The 16,901-nt window shown below is 48.6% G+C and overlaps 2 protein-coding genes across 5 annotated transcripts in view; one reads left to right on the top strand and one right to left on the bottom strand.

Moving 5' to 3' along the window:
• Positions 3,976 to 8,788, top strand: GNPDA1 (glucosamine-6-phosphate deaminase 1). Its single transcript, XM_021410342.1, has 6 exons — positions 3,976 to 4,184; positions 4,284 to 4,385; positions 5,321 to 5,503; positions 6,110 to 6,294; positions 6,980 to 7,154; positions 7,427 to 8,788. The coding sequence occupies exons 1-6, from the start codon at positions 4,061 to 4,063 to the stop codon at positions 7,522 to 7,524; spliced, it is 867 nt and encodes a 288-aa protein (XP_021266017.1). The 5' UTR covers positions 3,976 to 4,060; the 3' UTR covers positions 7,525 to 8,788.
• Positions 10,066 to 16,901, bottom strand: part of RNF14 (ring finger protein 14) — a 7,501-nt gene continuing 665 nt past the window's right edge. The window contains exons 1-8 of one of the 4 annotated variants that reach the window (XM_021410338.1): positions 16,471 to 16,889; positions 15,830 to 16,077; positions 15,224 to 15,375; positions 14,351 to 14,875; positions 13,694 to 13,922; positions 12,896 to 13,068; positions 12,224 to 12,354; positions 10,066 to 11,530 (exon numbers count right to left, since the gene is read on the bottom strand). In XM_021410338.1, the coding sequence (XP_021266013.1) occupies positions 11,473 to 11,530; positions 12,224 to 12,354; positions 12,896 to 13,068; positions 13,694 to 13,922; positions 14,351 to 14,875; positions 15,224 to 15,375; positions 15,830 to 15,983 (1,422 nt within the window). In that variant the 5' untranslated portion in view covers positions 15,984 to 16,077; positions 16,471 to 16,889 and the 3' untranslated portion in view covers positions 10,066 to 11,472. Of the gene's footprint in view, positions 11,531 to 12,223; positions 12,355 to 12,895; positions 13,069 to 13,693; positions 13,923 to 14,350; positions 14,876 to 15,223; positions 15,376 to 15,829; positions 16,078 to 16,470; positions 16,890 to 16,901 lie in introns of those variants that run through there. The other 3 variants (XM_021410339.1, XM_021410340.1, XM_021410341.1) reach the window with 3 other exon arrangements.

Raw genomic sequence — 16,901 nt, 5'->3', positions numbered from 1 at the left:
TAAGCACTCATCAGAAATCACACTGGGTTATACATTTGTTTATTATGATTTTTTTGCATTTAATGTTACGTGGGTTGAGGGATTTTCCAGTTTGTATAATCCTTGTTTCGTGCTTGCGCAGTTCATCTGCAGTTGGACTTGGGCAAAACCGCACACATCAGTCCGTAAGGCTGATAAGACTTAAATATATCTGCTTTAGGATGAGGAGGGCTGAATCAGCCCCGCTGGGATTCTAAGCTGCAAATTCAGAGAAAGAATTTAAATCTGAGGACGTAGTCCTGAACTGCATACTCTTGTCATAAACGCGTGATTACAGCTCTGTGTTCAGTACCATGCTCAGGCTGGGATTCGTTCTGTATTCCTTGCAGGATTGGATAGTTCACCTAAGCCCTAAAGAGCTGGGTAAACATCACAGTTCTCCCTGTTAAGGGACAGGCAGGGATTGTAAAGAATTTTAGTCAGGAACCACCTCCAAAAGAGGCTCCTGAGAAATGCTATAGGCACAAGGAGAATGCAAGTTTCTTGCAAGAACAATACCTCTGAAGGAGTTGGGGTGAGAGCTGAGGGCACTGTCACACTGCTGGTTTCCCCTTTCCACAAGATTCGCAATTTGCGCTGAGAATCTCCTTTGCAGTAAGAAGCTGTCCTGATGACGTGCACGGATTTGCTGCCGAGGTAGGATTATATCCCTAAGTATAGCTACAGCCACAGTGGTAATTAGCTGTACACTGATTGACTTGGACATCTGAAAGACTAAAACCAGACACAACCTGTGCATACCCTCAGAAAAGATGCTGGACAGTATCCCAAAGAGATGGTGAAAGAGTTTGTGCCATGGTCATTAGCTGGAGGCATATCACCGCCTAATTAGGCCAACTAGCCTGAGCGAGGCTGACACAGGGAGCTAATGGTAATTTCTTCCAGCTGCTTTCTGTGCATTTATTTTATGAGGGAGAGCAGTTAAGATGATGCTGTGGTTACAGTGCATGACTGGTTCTGCTTTCATTTCCTGCATGGTTTTAGGCAAATCACTTCATACCTCTGCATTTGCTAAATCTTCCTCCAATATAAAATGTCTTTTCTCCCAAGAGATGCTCTGAAGCTTGAAGTCATTGCTTTTCAGTGACATCCATGTGGGATATGCTGTGAAAGTATTTGAAAGCAATTGGAAATGTTAGAGGGCTGCAGTCTGGTGAGTCTCCTGAAACCCTTACACTCCACAAACGTTACTTTAATTATGGTGTATGACTGAACAACAAAGGGGCACTTTTAATCTGCACTTTGTAACAAATGCTAAACTCTAAAAACTAAATGATAAAGCTCGGGGTGGGGGGAAGCGGGGGGAAGGGGCTCTTAAAACTGGGCATGTTTAAATAAGGAATAAGCAGGACATTTAAACTAGCTCTTCCTGTTAATCTTATAGCAATAAATGATTCACCTAAGAAAAAAGCAAAGACAAATGTTTGCATGAGCCAGTGGGTCAAATGATACCTCTGAAGCTCTCCACTTTAACAGCTTAATCATCTGCAAGCAGGCTGCAACGGGCAGGCTGAGGATAAATGGTGGCAAAGTATCATTCCTGTAAAGCCTGCACTGTCCTGCCGTTACAGTGCTGGCCTCAAGGAAGATGGAAACTTCAATAGGAGTCTCATCCAGAAACTGCTGGCATCAGCAGAAACTGCGCCGTGCTGCCCAAAGAAACGCAGTGGAGTGCTATGAGCCGTGTTCTTCGGTGCTGGCAGCTGTTGGTAGTGCTCACTGGTTCACTGGGATTTGGACGCTGCTGTGAGCAGGGCTTGTGGAAAACGGCAGCTCCCTGCAGCTCCATCCACCCTGGAATCCAGTTTCTCCTTTCCTCATAAACAGGAGAGAGAAGGCAGGTGGGATGTGCAGGAGCAGGAAATGCTGGCAGATGGTGGGCATTGAAGAGATGCTTTAATTATGGGAATCGGAGAGGGCCCTTTATGCACATAAATTTTTAATTGTTGCTTTTTTTAGAAGGAAAAAAAAAATCAGTGCTCAAAAGCAGTTCCTGGTAGCAAAAGCTCTGGTCTGTGTGAACTGCTGACTCTAATCACTTCAAGGCAGAGAAAAAGAAAATGCTGTGCTCGTTAGAACCCCCTGGTTAAACTTCAGCTCCTTCTGCAGGGAAGTGTTTGTTTCCTTCCATCTGCTGCTTTTGCTGGGAAGGAAAATCAGCTTGTTCAGACACCAGGAAGTTCTTCAACATTTCAACAGCTAGCTGAGAATGCAGAAACAGCAACATGCATAAATAATCATACCTAAAAATATCCTGCATACCAGTCACACGTATAACCCAGCCCTGGAGCCATTCCTCAGCAACAGCAGGCTGCCTGAAGTATGCAGATCCATGGGACGTGGGCAGGACAGGGCAGCTGCAGCAGCAGATGCACGTGCCTGCCTCTTGCGCACCGTTGCAGTTTTTTCCTCCCATCAAAACGTTGTTTTTTTTTTACTGGGAGCTGCTGACTGACTCTGATGTGTTTGTGCACTGTTCCTGCCAAAGCTGCTTGCATAGGAGGTCAAAGCAAGAGTGAAGACTGTTTGCAGTCCGCAGAGACACACTGCACTTGAATTTAAGCCGAACACCTTTGCAAAGTTCAGTGCTGGCCCTGGGGCTCTGTTAGCAGCATGCTATGGTGCAGCCTCATCCAGCTCTGACCTGTGTGGCTGGAACCACCGGGGCTGTAATTGCTGCCGGTATCCACGGGACCGATGGGTGTATCACACTGACCGATGGGAACAGTGCGAAAGCTGCCTCACCTGGAGCCACAGGGTGGGCAGCAGCCTGTGGGAATGCCCGTCTGTCCTGCGTGGCTCTCAGCTCTTTGCCCGGCACTGCAGCCAGGGAAATACTTCTCTCCTTGCTGGATAACTGCTGCTGATGGAAACACACCACATTTTCCATTTATTTAGTTTCTGTGGCCTAAAACTCTTCCTGAGCTCGACCACAGCCATCTGCGGCTAATCGCACCCGTCACTCCCCAGCTGAGCGCAAACCAAGCAGCTCTCAGCACTCAGATGAGGCAGCATCAGGAGCACGCAGCCTTGCCAGGTCATTTACATTATCAAAATAAGAAGGAGCTGCTAGAGCAGCATCCATGTATTTTACCCTTCTTTTCTAACGAAAGCAGAAAGCCATCTGACTTTGAAGGAAGAGCTTTTGCATCCCAGCAACAAACCTCTTACCTCTGAGCAAGGCTGCAAGGCAAAGTCAGGCACGTTCATGTCACAGCGTGAAGAGAGCCCGAGTGACGGAAGAACGGTCATTTGAGGGTGCCAGCACCGTCAGCAGTGGCACTCGGGGTCGGAACAGGGAGCGGAGGGTGAGGAAGCTGCCGGCCTTCAGTGGAGGCTGATCCAGCAGCGGGAGCAGGAGCGGTGCGTGGCTGCCAGACCCCGCAGGGAGCCGGCCTGCAGCTCCCACACAGCACCCCGAGCTGAACCCCAGCGCGTGCCACAGAACAGAGCAGAACCCCCAAGGTGCTCGCAGAGCTGAGCAGCAGCCGGGCCGAGCCTCGCCCCCAGGAGCAAAAAGGCGTGCGGAGATCTGAAGGTCTGATGTCTTTTTTAACATATTTGGGGAAAATGTTGGTTCCAAACAGCTGCGTCTGGCCAACCAAGCACATTTCTGCTGCTCATCATTTGCATGTATTTGAATAGACCTCTCACAGCCTGAACACCTCGTTACTGGGTGCATTTAACTGCGTCTTTCAGTGCCGATCCTCCAATTTCCACGGAACCGCTCCCACGAATAAATTCATTAACGTTTGCAGAACCGGGGTCTCTCTTCGTTACGGCCGCAGCCGCCTCCCCGGAGCTGTCCGACGGAACGAGCGCTTTCAGCCACGTGTCACAAACGTCCACCACAAAACAAGACCCAACCGCCTCTCCAGGAGCGCGGCCGGAGCACTGACACCGCGGCGCGGGGCAGCGCGGACCCGGGCCCGGCGCTCACCGCCCACCGCGGGGCGGGGCGGGCGCGAACAGCGCTAAAATGGCGGCGTAGGCGCGGCGCTCGGCCCGGCCCGGCCCAGCCATGAAGCTGATCATCCAGGAGACGTACGCCCAGGCGAGCGAGTGGGCCGCCAAATACATCCGCAACCGCATCGTCCACTTCGCGCCCGGCCCCGGTCGCTTCTTCACGCTGGGGCTGCCCACAGGTGGGAGGCGGCGGGGCCGGGCGGGCCGTGAGGGGCTGGCTGCGGGGGGCTGCCCGTGAGGGACCGCCCGGCTGACGGCAGCGTGCCGTGTGTCCGCAGGCAGCACGCCGCTGGGCTGCTACAGAAAGCTGGTGGAGTACTACAGAAATGGGGACCTCTCCTTCAAGTACGTGAAAACCTTCAACATGGACGAGTACGTAGGTGAGTGGCGCCGGGAGGAGCCGCGTGCCTCCCCTTGGCCGGGCTGTGCCCGGTTCGTGTGGGGAGCGTGCTCCCGGCAGAGCTCTGTTTTGCGTTGGGTGGGTTCAGAACGGCCCCTCTGCAGAGAACCAGTGGTGGGATAAAACTCGCGTCACCACAGGGAGACGATGTGCACCGTGTGAAAGCTGTGTCAGGAATAGCGCGGTGCCGGCTGCTGCCTGGCCTGAGCGCATCAGAGCCCGAGGATCCGCGTTATCGCAGTAAGCAGAGATAACGGGAGCTGTTTGCTGCACCTTTGCACCTGGATTATGGAGTCATTCCAGCAGGCCGTCCCTTAGCAGCACCGCTGTGCCCTCAGCGTCCCCCAGCCGTGCTGTGCAGTGCTCTGTGATAGCAGAGGGCTGGTTTGCTCTCGGAGCTGTGATGAAATGACCTCTTGGGGAGAATGGTTGGAGAAGGAGGCCGAGAGCTCCAAAGGTGAAAAACTTGCCGGCTAATTATTTGCTAATGATAACTTTATACTGACCAAGAAGTTTTTTTTTGTAAGCAATCAAGTAGGGTCAGGGAATAGGCACTTACATGGGTTTAGATCATTCAAGGGGAAAACCAAATGCAATGGATTGTTTCCCAGACCTATACACTGTTTGTAAATTGTTTTTGCTAATGCCACCTGGGAGGTGGGCTGAAAAGGCAGAAAGAGATGAGGCACAGTGCATGCCTGCTGCTCTGGAACATCCACTGCGTGTTAACACAAGGACATGACTGGTTTAATTTTGTTATTTGAGGAAGCGGAACAACTTGTGAAAGTCGAGGAAGCTCCGTAGGACAGATGGAGAAAACAGGGCTCTGTTGCCAGAGCCACTGCAAGCCTGTGTTCTGCATCACAGGTGATCATTTTCTGGCTGGTCCCAGCCCTGTGCGTGCTCTCTTAACAGGTCTCCCAAGGGACCATCCAGAAAGTTACCACTCCTTCATGTGGAATAACTTCTTCAAGCATGTTGATATCTCAGCAGAAAATGTTCACATTTTGGATGGAAATGCAGCTGACCTACAGGCAGAGTGTGACGCGTTTGAGGATAAAATCAAAGCAGCTGGAGGAATTGAACTCTTTGTTGGAGGTGAGAACCGGACAGACTGGCAGTCTCTAAGCACTGTCTTTCCTTCAGCTATCTTATTTTCTGGAGATTACAAATAAATAAGTCCAGGGGATGTGCAGTGAAGGGCACCCCGTACCCTTTTTCTCTGAGTGCTTGTTTGTGCTGGCAGCCTTGCTGTCTGACGTCTCATTCCCCGGTTTAAATATTTGAATTCAGGAAGTGAATTGCTCGGGAGGTGGTTAGCTGGGGAACCAGGCAGGGCTTGAATTTTTTCAAATACAAAATGTATTACAATAATTAGGATAACAGGAAGCTGCTAGAAATAGTCATAGCCACCAGGAGCAGCCTTTTCCCATTAGTTCATCTTTAGATTCTGCTATCTACTTGGCTTTATTGTTGTCCCAGCATGACTGGGAAAGAGTCTTTGTTGACTTCAGAAGGAACTTTTCCTGTCATTCTCACCAGAAGCAAATTTGAGCTTCAAGAGAGAAGTTGCGAGCATATTTCTCAGATCTGTGTCTATTCCTGGGAGTGCTGAATGTCCCTGTAACAGGAGTGCTGGTGGTTCTGTTTCCTACAAAAACCATTTCAGCCAGTGACCTGCTTCTCAAACTGTCTCTGTCACAGGTATTGGCCCCGATGGTCACATCGCCTTCAATGAGCCTGGATCAAGTTTGGTGTCCAGGACGCGAGTGAAGACCTTGGCTATGGACACTATACTGGCTAATGCCAGGTTTTTTGACGGTGACCTCTCAAAAGTCCCCACGATGGCTTTGACAGTTGGAGTAGGCACTGTCATGGATGCCAGAGAGGTTAGGAAAACAGCAGTGACTGCATGCAGTAGCTGTAGAGCAGGGCTTTGTGAAATAGCTAAAGGTCATCCGGTCTTGGAGCAGTTATGCACCCTGCTGGTGTAGGCCAGCCCGTGCTTTTCCTGCCACAGACAGCTGAACACTATCTTCCTTTCTTGCATTCTGTACCACTAAAGAAAGACTTTTAATATGTTTTCCAGGTTTTTTTTTTTTTTTTTTTGCTCTACTAACCCTAACATTTATGTAACCCTGCAGTACAGTTGTGATCGCAGGGAGCTAGAAAAGTTTTTGGAGAATGGCTTTGGTGAAGGAGCTCATCTGGTGAAATAGCTGCAAGAATCCCTGGCTGACTCAATCTTATACCAGCTCATGAAAGCCAAACGGGATGGCTTTTAACTGCACCTGCACCTTGATTTATACCTGTTAAGTCTCTATATAGGTGCCTAACAGGAGCTCAAAATATCCAAATCACTAAAATTAGCCTCCAGGCTATGACTTAATTGACAAATAAAATGTAGCTAAAGCAAACAGAATTTGTGGTTGAGTGAACTACCTCTGGGAAGATGACAGCCCTTACTGCCCATTAGGGATTGGGGCAGCTCTCTCTTAGTTGGTGGGTGTGAGTTTGCTCTCTCTCAACAAGTCTTCTAGACACTAACTACTGTCTTCTTGTCTTGGGGTGTAGGTGATGATTCTCATCACGGGAGCCCACAAAGCCTTTGCTTTGTACAAAGCCATCGAGGAAGGTGTCAATCACATGTGGACAGTATCTGCTTTCCAGCAGCACCCCCGGACCGTGTTTGTGTGCGATGAGGACGCTACGCTGGAACTGAAAGTTAAGACAGTGAAGTACTTCAAAGGTGAGTGTTTGACCAGGGCAGGCAGCTGTTGTACTTGGTTTTCCAGTGGCAGAAGCCATTATTTTTGTTAAATATTTGTTTAATCAACTCCTAGAAAACATTCTTTAAGACAACAGCTGAAATGTAGAGCACTGAGGCTGTCAGGCTTATCTCTGTGGCTGTGGGACAAAGGAGCACAGATTGACTAATATCTAATTTCTTTAGCATCCAATGAAAAAAAAAACCTTGCTTTGTTATGTCTACTGAAATCGTCTTTTTACCTGCTACATCAGGTTTAATGCTGGTTCATAACAAGCTCGTGGAACCCTTATACAGCATGAAGGAGACAGAAGCAGAAAGAAGCCAGCCTAAGAAGCCTTACAGTGATTAATCTCTCACTGTCTAGAGTAATGCTGAGCCATCTTTTTATGTTGAAAACCAGCTGCAAGAGAAGGGAATTGCTGCAGAAATTCATCTCGTCTTTGTACTTAAATTAGCAAACACCTGCTTTAACTAACCAAATGAGGACGTGATCCAGTGTGCTGCGTTCCACAAATTTCCACCAACGTATTCCCTGAAGGTAAAACCAGTAGAGAATTAGTTCTTTAAACAAAGAAGCAATTATAATTGTGTGGACTGGAGGTACCAAAACAAATGTGAAGATGTGAAAACACACTGAGTGATCACTTTGGAATGTATTCTTTGCAATTCTGTCAAACACATTTGTGTGTCACTGTCCCTCTAGAAAATACTCCTCAGTTATGCTCACTTAAAATGGGAATGGGTCTTGTTCAGCCTGGAGAAGGGAAAGTGGCAGCACAACTTAACAGCAGCCTGCTTCATAACTATGAGTAAGCCATCTAGAAACAGAAACCAAGCACTCCACTGCAGTGCATAGGAAGGAGACAAGGGACAGCGGGGCACAGTTTGAAACACGGTGCTTGCACTGGATATAATGAAAAAGTTTCCTGGTGAGGACAGTCCAGGCAGAGGAGCAAGTTACACAGAGGCAGTGCAGTCTTTTTCCTATAGAGGTTTTCGGGATCGAAATGGATACAGCTCTGGCTGAACCCAGTGTGGAGCCAGATGTTGGATGTGAGAACAGCTCAGCAGAAGGGATGCCTCAAGCAGCAGTTCCCAGTGCAGTGCCATTAATGCAGGTGAATGGTTGGCTCATGCATCTATGTGATTTTCTTTGTTGCCACAGTTCTGAAAGAAGCCTTAAAGGTTCAGTTACAGGGTATAATTTTATATGTACTGGTGCCTTATGATCTACAGCAGGATAGATTTGTTCAGATCAAGCATAAATTACTTCTGTTTGTGTTCCTCAATGCTCTATCACTTGTGTCAGGGCAGAGTCTGAGGCAGCACGTTCTCTCTCTCCATTTCCCGTGCTCCCAGGAAATGTCAGATAATCTTCAAGGGAAACATTCTGTTCCCTCTGAGCTCAGTGTGTGCTTAATTGCAGAAGCCCCATAGAGGTGGGCAAGAGCCTGTACTGGCAAGACCCCACTTGGTTCTTCTATGGTAAGATTAATACAAGATCAATGCAAGATAACCCGGGAAGTATGTGTTCTCTTTATCCAAGAATGTTGTGAGCTGTTAATCTGTAACTTTCTACAGTAAAAGAAGTGTAAGTTTTTTTTTTCTAGCCACTTTGACTGTATGTGCTGCTTGGTTTCTCTGTGCTAGTGAAATGTGGAACAATTTACATGTGGGAATGGGAGTTGTAATGCCATAACTGAGTAGCAGCAACAAAAGCTTCAGAACCTAAGAAAGGTGTGTTATTCTGAACAAGGCTTCCTGTCACCCAGAACCAAGAACTGCAAGCACTGGGGGAGAAGTAGTCTCTATGGCTGCATACCTTAAGGGCCCCCCTCCTTGGCCAGTATCTGCTGCCAGGCTTTGCACACAACCAGCCCGCCAGGCAGCGGCCATCTCATGTGGGAGGGGAGGGGGGAATTTCTAAAGGAAAAAAGGAGGAGGTCTCAGCTCTCTACTGCTACCATAAAATGTGCAAATAAGCACACGCTCATTGTACGTGTGCACAGAAATGGAAGGAATGAGAAGGTAGCATTTTGTGAGAGGAAGAATTAGCAATCAAGGAAAAATAACTGCTGCATTAGTGGAGTTGCTTGCCTTGCCCTGTTTCCTGAAGACAGGATCAGGTCTGAGCTGTTGTGCCTCTGTACTGCCAGCTGCTTGTCCTGGGAGCACGCTCACCCACTCGTCTGTTCTGCAGCGGGTCTGCCCTTCTCTGCCTCACTGTAAAGTGTGGCAGCTTCAGCCTAGGGCCCCTGAGTGCCCAGCAGCCCTACGCACATCGGCCACTGCTTCACCACTGCAGCCCACCCCGTCCTCGGAGGAAGGACCTGCACCACCTCCCGCGGCCATGAGCTCCTCCAGCACCTCCTGCAGGCAGAATGCTGAAGGGCACGATTCGCCCTGGGCCAGGCGCTCCCTGCCCATCCACACACGCTGCATAGCACGAAGAAGGTGCTTTCCAAAAGCAGGTTTCTGGTCACAGAGTTCAGGTTGTGGGATTAAACAATTGGGGCAGAGTGCAAACTACTGTGGGGACTGCAGCAAAAAGCGGCCTGTATCCAATGCACTGTTTCCGTGGCAGCTTTATGACTGCCACCATGTGTATGGCTTACAGGCTGGGATCTCCCACAGAAAAAAACAGGGTAACTTTGCTCTGAGGGCACTTAGCTTGCTTAAGTGTGCAAGCTTGTATCAGGGGCGTGCCCCCTGCACCAGCCTCACCTGAAAGTGCTGAGCTCTGCTGTGTGTTAGTCAAGAAACCGTGTGAGAGCAACTCAGCCCTGCACTGTAAGGGCAGCGGAGCCCAGCACCGCAGTAGAGTTCTGCCACACACCGACCCCTGCTTAGATACGTGTGCCATAATGATGACAAACAGGGAGACACTGTGTTTACTGTCTTAAAGTGAGTTTAGTGCATGTGAAAGGTGCAGGAAATACAAGTAAACCATACACAATGTAAACTTTCTCTACACACCATCCTATAGCCTAAACCAAGGCAGGAGCTCCACCCTTACTATTTTAATTGCTGCCAATTTGAATAGAGACTTCTCTGCAAAAGGAACTCAATCGACACTCATTTTGGCCAGATGTTTAACTCAAATTTATTTACTACCATTCAAAACTGAGTTTCTGAACAGTTCTCAAGCTCCTGAGCTATCCATCCAGACCCTGCTATTTGTTTTAAACAGCACGTGCAGTTTGAATTTCAAAATTAACTTTTAGATCATTCTGTAAGTGGAAAAAAAAAATCAGTGCTTCTCTCCAGCAATTAATTCCACGTTCCCAAAACAGCTTCCTGTGCTTTGAGGGGAAACAATGCTTTTTGAAATACTTAAAGGGCAAGAACAGCAGAAACGAGGCATCTAGCCCAGAAGCAAAACCATCAACTAGTCAAATTCCTTACAAGAATATTTTGTAAACAAGTTAATCATCTGGTAAGAAAGAAATCTGAATTCTTTAAGATGCTACAAATTATCATTAATCCAGACTGTGCAGCCATAGAAACGTGCCTCAGTATTTGAAATTGTTTTCATCCTCTCACTGGCCAGACTCAGATCATTGCTTCAGCACTCGTCAAAGGAAGGAGCGGCACCAAGGCCCGCAGCAGCAGCAGCACGTCACTCAGCAAGCACATACTGACTGCGAGACAGAGCTGCCAGTCATGTTCTGCCAACGTGTTCAGTAAAGAACACAGGCACTACAGCCAATAAAGGAGGGGTCAGGGATCATCAGCTTCACCGCCCCTGTCAGCGACAGAGCAGTGAGCTGCTTCCAAAGAAACAGGCCAGGAAATGCAACAGAGGCAATGGGCTCAGTCCCTGAATAGAGAAGAAATTCCTGGGCTGTTTCAGAACGCTTTCCCTTTCCAAGCAGCACAAGTGAACAGCTCCAGAACGAGCACTGCACCTGTAATAAAACTGCCCCCAAAACCACAGTGGGAAGTGGCTGACATCCTTGAAAGGTAAGGACATCTCACTAAAGGACATCCAAAGACATCTCTGCGATCTGGGAGCTGTAAGAGGGGCACCTCTTGGTATAGACTTTCCGTTATGTTCTAACTTCTCGGTGGTTGCCTTTATCAATGGATATTACTACTAGGGCTTCCAGCAGCAATCTTGACCACAGGGTGGGTAAAATGGTCTCCTTTGGTTCTGGCAACAGAAGGGTTGTGCAAGAATCCTGCAGTGCAAGGTAGTATCCTCCTATCGCATCAGAGCACTGAAAATCAAACATCTGACAAAAAAAGGGAAGCGTCTGTCTCTGATTTCTTCAGCATTTGTTGCTAGGGAAAGATACTAGTCTTCGTCTTCACCTTCCCAGAACTCACCATCAATATGCATAGCCTGAAACAATCTGCAAGACAGTCAAAAATTTACATTAGAATAGAAAATAAAAAAAATTCAAAGCCAGGTTTCACAATTTTTATCAGTGCATAAGGCACTCAGCCTGCAGTTCCCGAGGGCAGGTAAAAGGAAAGCAGCTCCTTTGCACTTGTACAGCCCTTCACAGCGGAAGGTTCTACAGCTCCTTACAGACGTGAAGCGTCAAGAAATGTTTGAAAATAAGAATCCAACCTGTACCAGCAGTCACCCAGCGTGCTGCAATTCCTAGCTGCTCTTTAACAGTGTATGAGCAGCAGCCAAGCCTGCCTGCTCCAACAGCTGACAGTTTTATGTGACAAGGCAGAGCTGTGGAAACGACTATGACATCATAGGGGGAACAAAATGAAAGAAAATGGGTTTTTCTTGTAAAACTGTTCATCTTTGTCAAGAGAGGTAAAAGTGAAGCTCCGAGAAAAAGAACAGCAGAAGACATGGAGAAAAAAAGAGGAAAATGGGGTAGGAAGTGAAAAAATTTGTTTGAGAGGAAGAAGTGCTGAAAAACAAGGTTCAAGAGAAAATCCTGTCAGCCACATTTATGGAGAAAAGCAGAGTAAGCTGTGGAGTTCTGAAGAAGATGCTGCTATTTTGAAATATGTATCCAGACACCTGAAAAACCCAACACCGAAGCGGTACAGCACTGGAAGAAACCCACGTAAACACGTACCGATCAAAGCACGGGGAAGATGGATCATTGAAGTGCCTGTATGGGTTCACCCTTGACAGGGAAGCCATACAAAGCCAGCAGAAGTACTGCATGCAGCCAGTACACGTCATTTTGTTACAACCATCCAGTTTCTGGCAGGGAAAAGAAAAGAAACAAGGAGGTATTACCACGTCAGGCCTCAAAAACACAACGCTTATGAATTCATTTTACCCCGACTCTATCACAACGCTGATGTTTTTCCACAGTTCAGGAGAACTAGGAGCTAGAATCGCAGAGTTGTGACTCAATTATGTTACCAACACTACTGGAAATTACTATTTTTCTGAAGCTATTTGTTTATTTACCAGCTGCAGGCTGAAAAGGTCTGAAACACATGGGAAGGGATTCATACGGATGTTGAGTCAACCTGGATCTTCTCAGCACTGAAGTTGAACACTATCAACTGCTGCATTTACTCCCATCCCTGAGCTATAAACTATAGCCTCCTTCTCTATGTACTGCAGACAGAAGTGCAAAGATCTCTTACTGGTTGCTAGAAATTTACTTTCACTGGTGAGCTCGGACACCAGGAGTAAATCTCTGAGCTGATGTAAATACCAAACGTCTTGGCTGTCTGCATTCGTTTCCATCAGGAGTCACTGTGATTCTTCAGCCTTTCCCCACCACGCTCACCTCTATAGGAGTACTACAGCAAGGGCAAGACTTGGAGTTCTTTTCCAGCCACTCTTTGCTCTCCATCTCCTCAAGGGCTTTCTGAATCACTCGTTTGCCATAGCGCTGTTCCAAAAATCTTTTGGTTGCCTCATCTGCTTCTAAATATTCATTACGCAAATCCATCAATTTCTCTGCAGAGTAGAACAAAGAAATAGCTTTTGTACTGGAATGTATAAAGACGTTCAGCTAACGACGGTATAAAGCATTCTCACAGGAAACCAGCGTCATTAATTAAAAAGGAAAACATATGAATACATAAAAAAAATGAATATTAAACCCCTGCATCTCATTCAGCAGCTTTACAGTGCTTGGTCATAAAAGAGAATACTCAGTGAAATCAAAACAAGTCTAAAATGTAAATTGAGCTGAAAAACAAGTGTTTTTTTCTGAACACAAATTTAACGCTACCTCGTCACGTGATTTCAAGGCCAAACAGGCAATGAAGCATGCACCTGGGCACATGCCAGCTCTGACGGCAGAAAGAAGCGGATTCTCAGGACAGGGTACAAAGGGGCACGTCCAAAATTTGTTCTTTCCTTGCTATGGCCTCTCCGAATTTGGCAGTCAGCGGTTTAGGGACCTCCTGATCTGTGCAGCGCCACGAAAGTGGAATCTTCTGTTACCAACAGATCTAACAGAATCCGCCTTAGCTCACGTGCTGACCAGCCTCCTTGTTTACATTCTGACTTCCACTCTTTTCCCCCACAACACCTAATTAATGGCTTCCCGACCCATTTCGGACATGCGACGACCCACCTGCAGTTATTTTACATGGTGAGACCCCGTGGTAAGTCATCCTACAGAGGGTACAAAAAGCGTAGTTGCAGCAGGAGCAGATGCCCATGGTGCAGCCTGGCTCCTGCATGACGGGCGTCTGGCAGCCTGGCCGAGGGCAGTACACGACGTCCGCCATCAGGTCCAAGGTGGACTGCAGCAGCAGGCGGTCATAGCGCGCAAACAACTGCTCCCCAACCAACTCCTTCACCTGAACAGAGAGCGGGGAAGGATTACCTGCATTTGAAATTCTGAGTCCGTCAGCTGCGACAAAAAAACGTTAAGGAGATGAAAAAGTACAGCTGGGATGAATTCACTCCGTATTCTCCAGCAGAGGTGACAAAATTACTCCTAGAAATGCTATTTTAAGAACAGTTAAATCATCAGAAGGAGAAACGGGCAACATCAAATGTACTGAGACATTAATTGAGGCCTCTGACCAACGCCCCCGTTTCACCCGTGGGCAAAATACGCGCCCTGCGATGCACTTTTAACCTGGAGGCATCTGTGTGGCTCAGAGCACGAGCAAGAATTTCCCTGGTTGTCCTCGCCACGCTGAGCGTTCAGAGCCAGACCCGGCCTCCTGCGGTGACGGGTTCAGCACAGCCCTCACCGCCACTGCTCGCACGGCTCCATTACCTGGCCAGGAGTAGCGACAGAAGAACACTTCGGTTCTGGACAGTTGAGGCAGTGGACCTGACCGTCCCTGATCTGAATTTCAAAGTAGTCCTTCAGGCACGCTTTGCAGTACACGTGGCTGCACTCGGTGAAGTACATACATTCCCTGCCCAGCTTCTCACAGAAGCAAATATTGCACAAGTACACCTTGCTGTTAAAGCACTTCCTTCTCTGAGCCTGATCAAAGTCCAGGATCTCCCGAATCAGGCTGGACAAAGATTCCACGTCCTGCACAGCTCTTTCATCAATTTCTTCTTCAGCTGCAGCACAGCCCACTGCACCACCGCAATCCTTCGCAGCGTCCTGCGGGGCCGAGGGCGTCCTGCCCTGCGCGTTCCCTTGCTGGCACATTTTTAGCTCGTACGGGGAGGAAATATTCAGGTAACTCAATGTTTCTTCCTTCAGAAACTGCATCCAGGCAAACAAGACCACGCAGCCTCGGTTCTCTTCCCATAGGTTGTCCAAATGCTTGCAAAGAGCGCTGAGCTAGGAAAGAAAAACAATTTCAGATTTCGGTGCGTTGCGAGAACTGGTGACAGTTCTCCTCTGCCATGGTCCTCCCTTAAAGCAAATTTAGATCTCAAATTCTGGAACTTGTAGGCAATATGTAAAAGACATATAAGTAATGCTCACAGACACAAGCTTTCAACTCTCAGAAGGGAAGCCAAGTGAGAACAGGTTGGAAACAAAAGAGCCAGCTGAAAGAGAGATGTCATCGCATATGTCTTCATTTTAATTTCATCCACTACGTTAACATCCGCTAGAGCACCGTTAATTACGCACTCACGCAGGACCACAAAAGCTCTGCTGAAACGTTAGAACTAATTTGCAAACCTGTGCTGGGGGGAGCCATTTGCTACTGAGGGTGAATGCGGGCGGGGAGGTGGATGGGTAGTCCGGCGGGAGCTCAAAATGCAGCACGAGCGGAGGCAGAAAGCAAACGGTGCATTCAAATCCACTGCTCTGGAGGCTCTCTGCAGAACTGCCTGAGCCAAAGCCAATGGAGACAATGGGAGAGAGAACAAAAACGTGAGAACCAAGGGGCAGCACTTTCCATTTGATCAATTTCTCATTTTAACATGATTTATTCAACCCTAAATAACAGCGCAGTAAAATGCCACAAGGTTGCATGGGGTTAAACCGATGAACAGGAGTGCAATGAAATACCAGACCCCGCACAAACCATGAACGAGGAAAGACCTCAGGGGAAAAAATACATGAATGAACGTAATTACTGCAAAGAAATACCGCTGCTCAGCTCCAATTCTGAAGCTCACTGCAGAGGCTGCAGACAGAAGGGTGAGTGCCCACCCCGACACAGACCCAGCGGTTCAGCGCGGCCCTGCCTGGCAGATATTGCTGCAGCTCAGGGGAGCAGCTGAGGAGGCCTCAGAAAATTACTTTGTGAAAGTTACAGATAACAAAGCCATCTCAACTCACCGCTCACAAAAACTTTGAAGTTTTGGGGCAGTTCCAAACAGATTCTGGTTTCTCCTCCTTGGGCTGACTCAGCTCTCTTAAACTCGTCTTCATCGTAGATGCTGGCCAGCGCCAGCAGCTCATCCTCCTGAGCTTCTCTGTCTTCTGAAGACATTTAAATTGTCTGTGGAGTTAATAGCACTCTACGAGATCAGCTGAGTTAACGCATCCTGTCCAAGCAGCTCGTTCGGGGGCTCCGTTTTATGCTTCTACAGGAAGATTTAGAAACCAAAGAAACCGACATGAACGCAAAATACAATTAAGACTTTTTTTTTTTTTTTTTTACAGGTTGAAAAACGTTGTCAGCTTCACAAAATGGGAAACACCGACAGAACGTGGACGAGTTAAAACGCAGCCGCTCTGCGGCAGCGGCCAATGACAGCTGCACGAACAGCAGCAAAACACGGCGAAGGGAACAGCACCGGGGGACATCGCACAGCGGCTGAGAGGGGAAACGGAGCAGAAAAGAAGAAAAGCGAATTAGCAACAGAATCTCTCCACCAGCGTTCTAAAAAAGGTACATCTATAAGTAAAATTACTGAAGATTTCGGTAAGAAACTTCAGATCCCGCACGGGCATCCATCCCGCAGCCGCACTCACACGTTTCAGGCTCGGGGTTGGCGGATCGCAGCCGCGCCGTTCGGACGAGCCGTGTGCACCGCGGCAGCGGGCAGTGCCGCAGCGCGTTCCCCGCAGCGCGTTCGCGTTCCGCACGGCACGCACCGAGACGTGGGCTTCGCCGTCGAAGTGCACGGGGCTGCGGCACCGCGCTTCATTCCGCCTGCAGCCGCGCACGCGGAGCTGCGGGCATTGAATTCCTCCCGTCACGGCTCCGCCACGCGCCGCACCGGGGCCGGGTTCTCTCCAGCGGCCGCCGCGGAGCCGAGCGCCGGCAGAGCCCCGGCACCGCTCCCACCGAGCAAAAGGGAGAGGCGCAAACGCAACCAAAGCGAACCAGGAAGAGAACGCCTCGCGGCGACGCTCCCGCACGGGCAGGGCCGGGCTCGGAGGATCCGCCCGCGCCACGCGCGGA

Source organism: Numida meleagris, chromosome 12, assembly GCF_002078875.1.
Source record: "Numida meleagris isolate 19003 breed g44 Domestic line chromosome 12, NumMel1.0, whole genome shotgun sequence".
Taxonomy (NCBI): domain Eukaryota; kingdom Metazoa; phylum Chordata; class Aves; order Galliformes; family Numididae; genus Numida; species Numida meleagris.
This window is presented reverse-complemented; position numbering and strand designations above follow the sequence as displayed.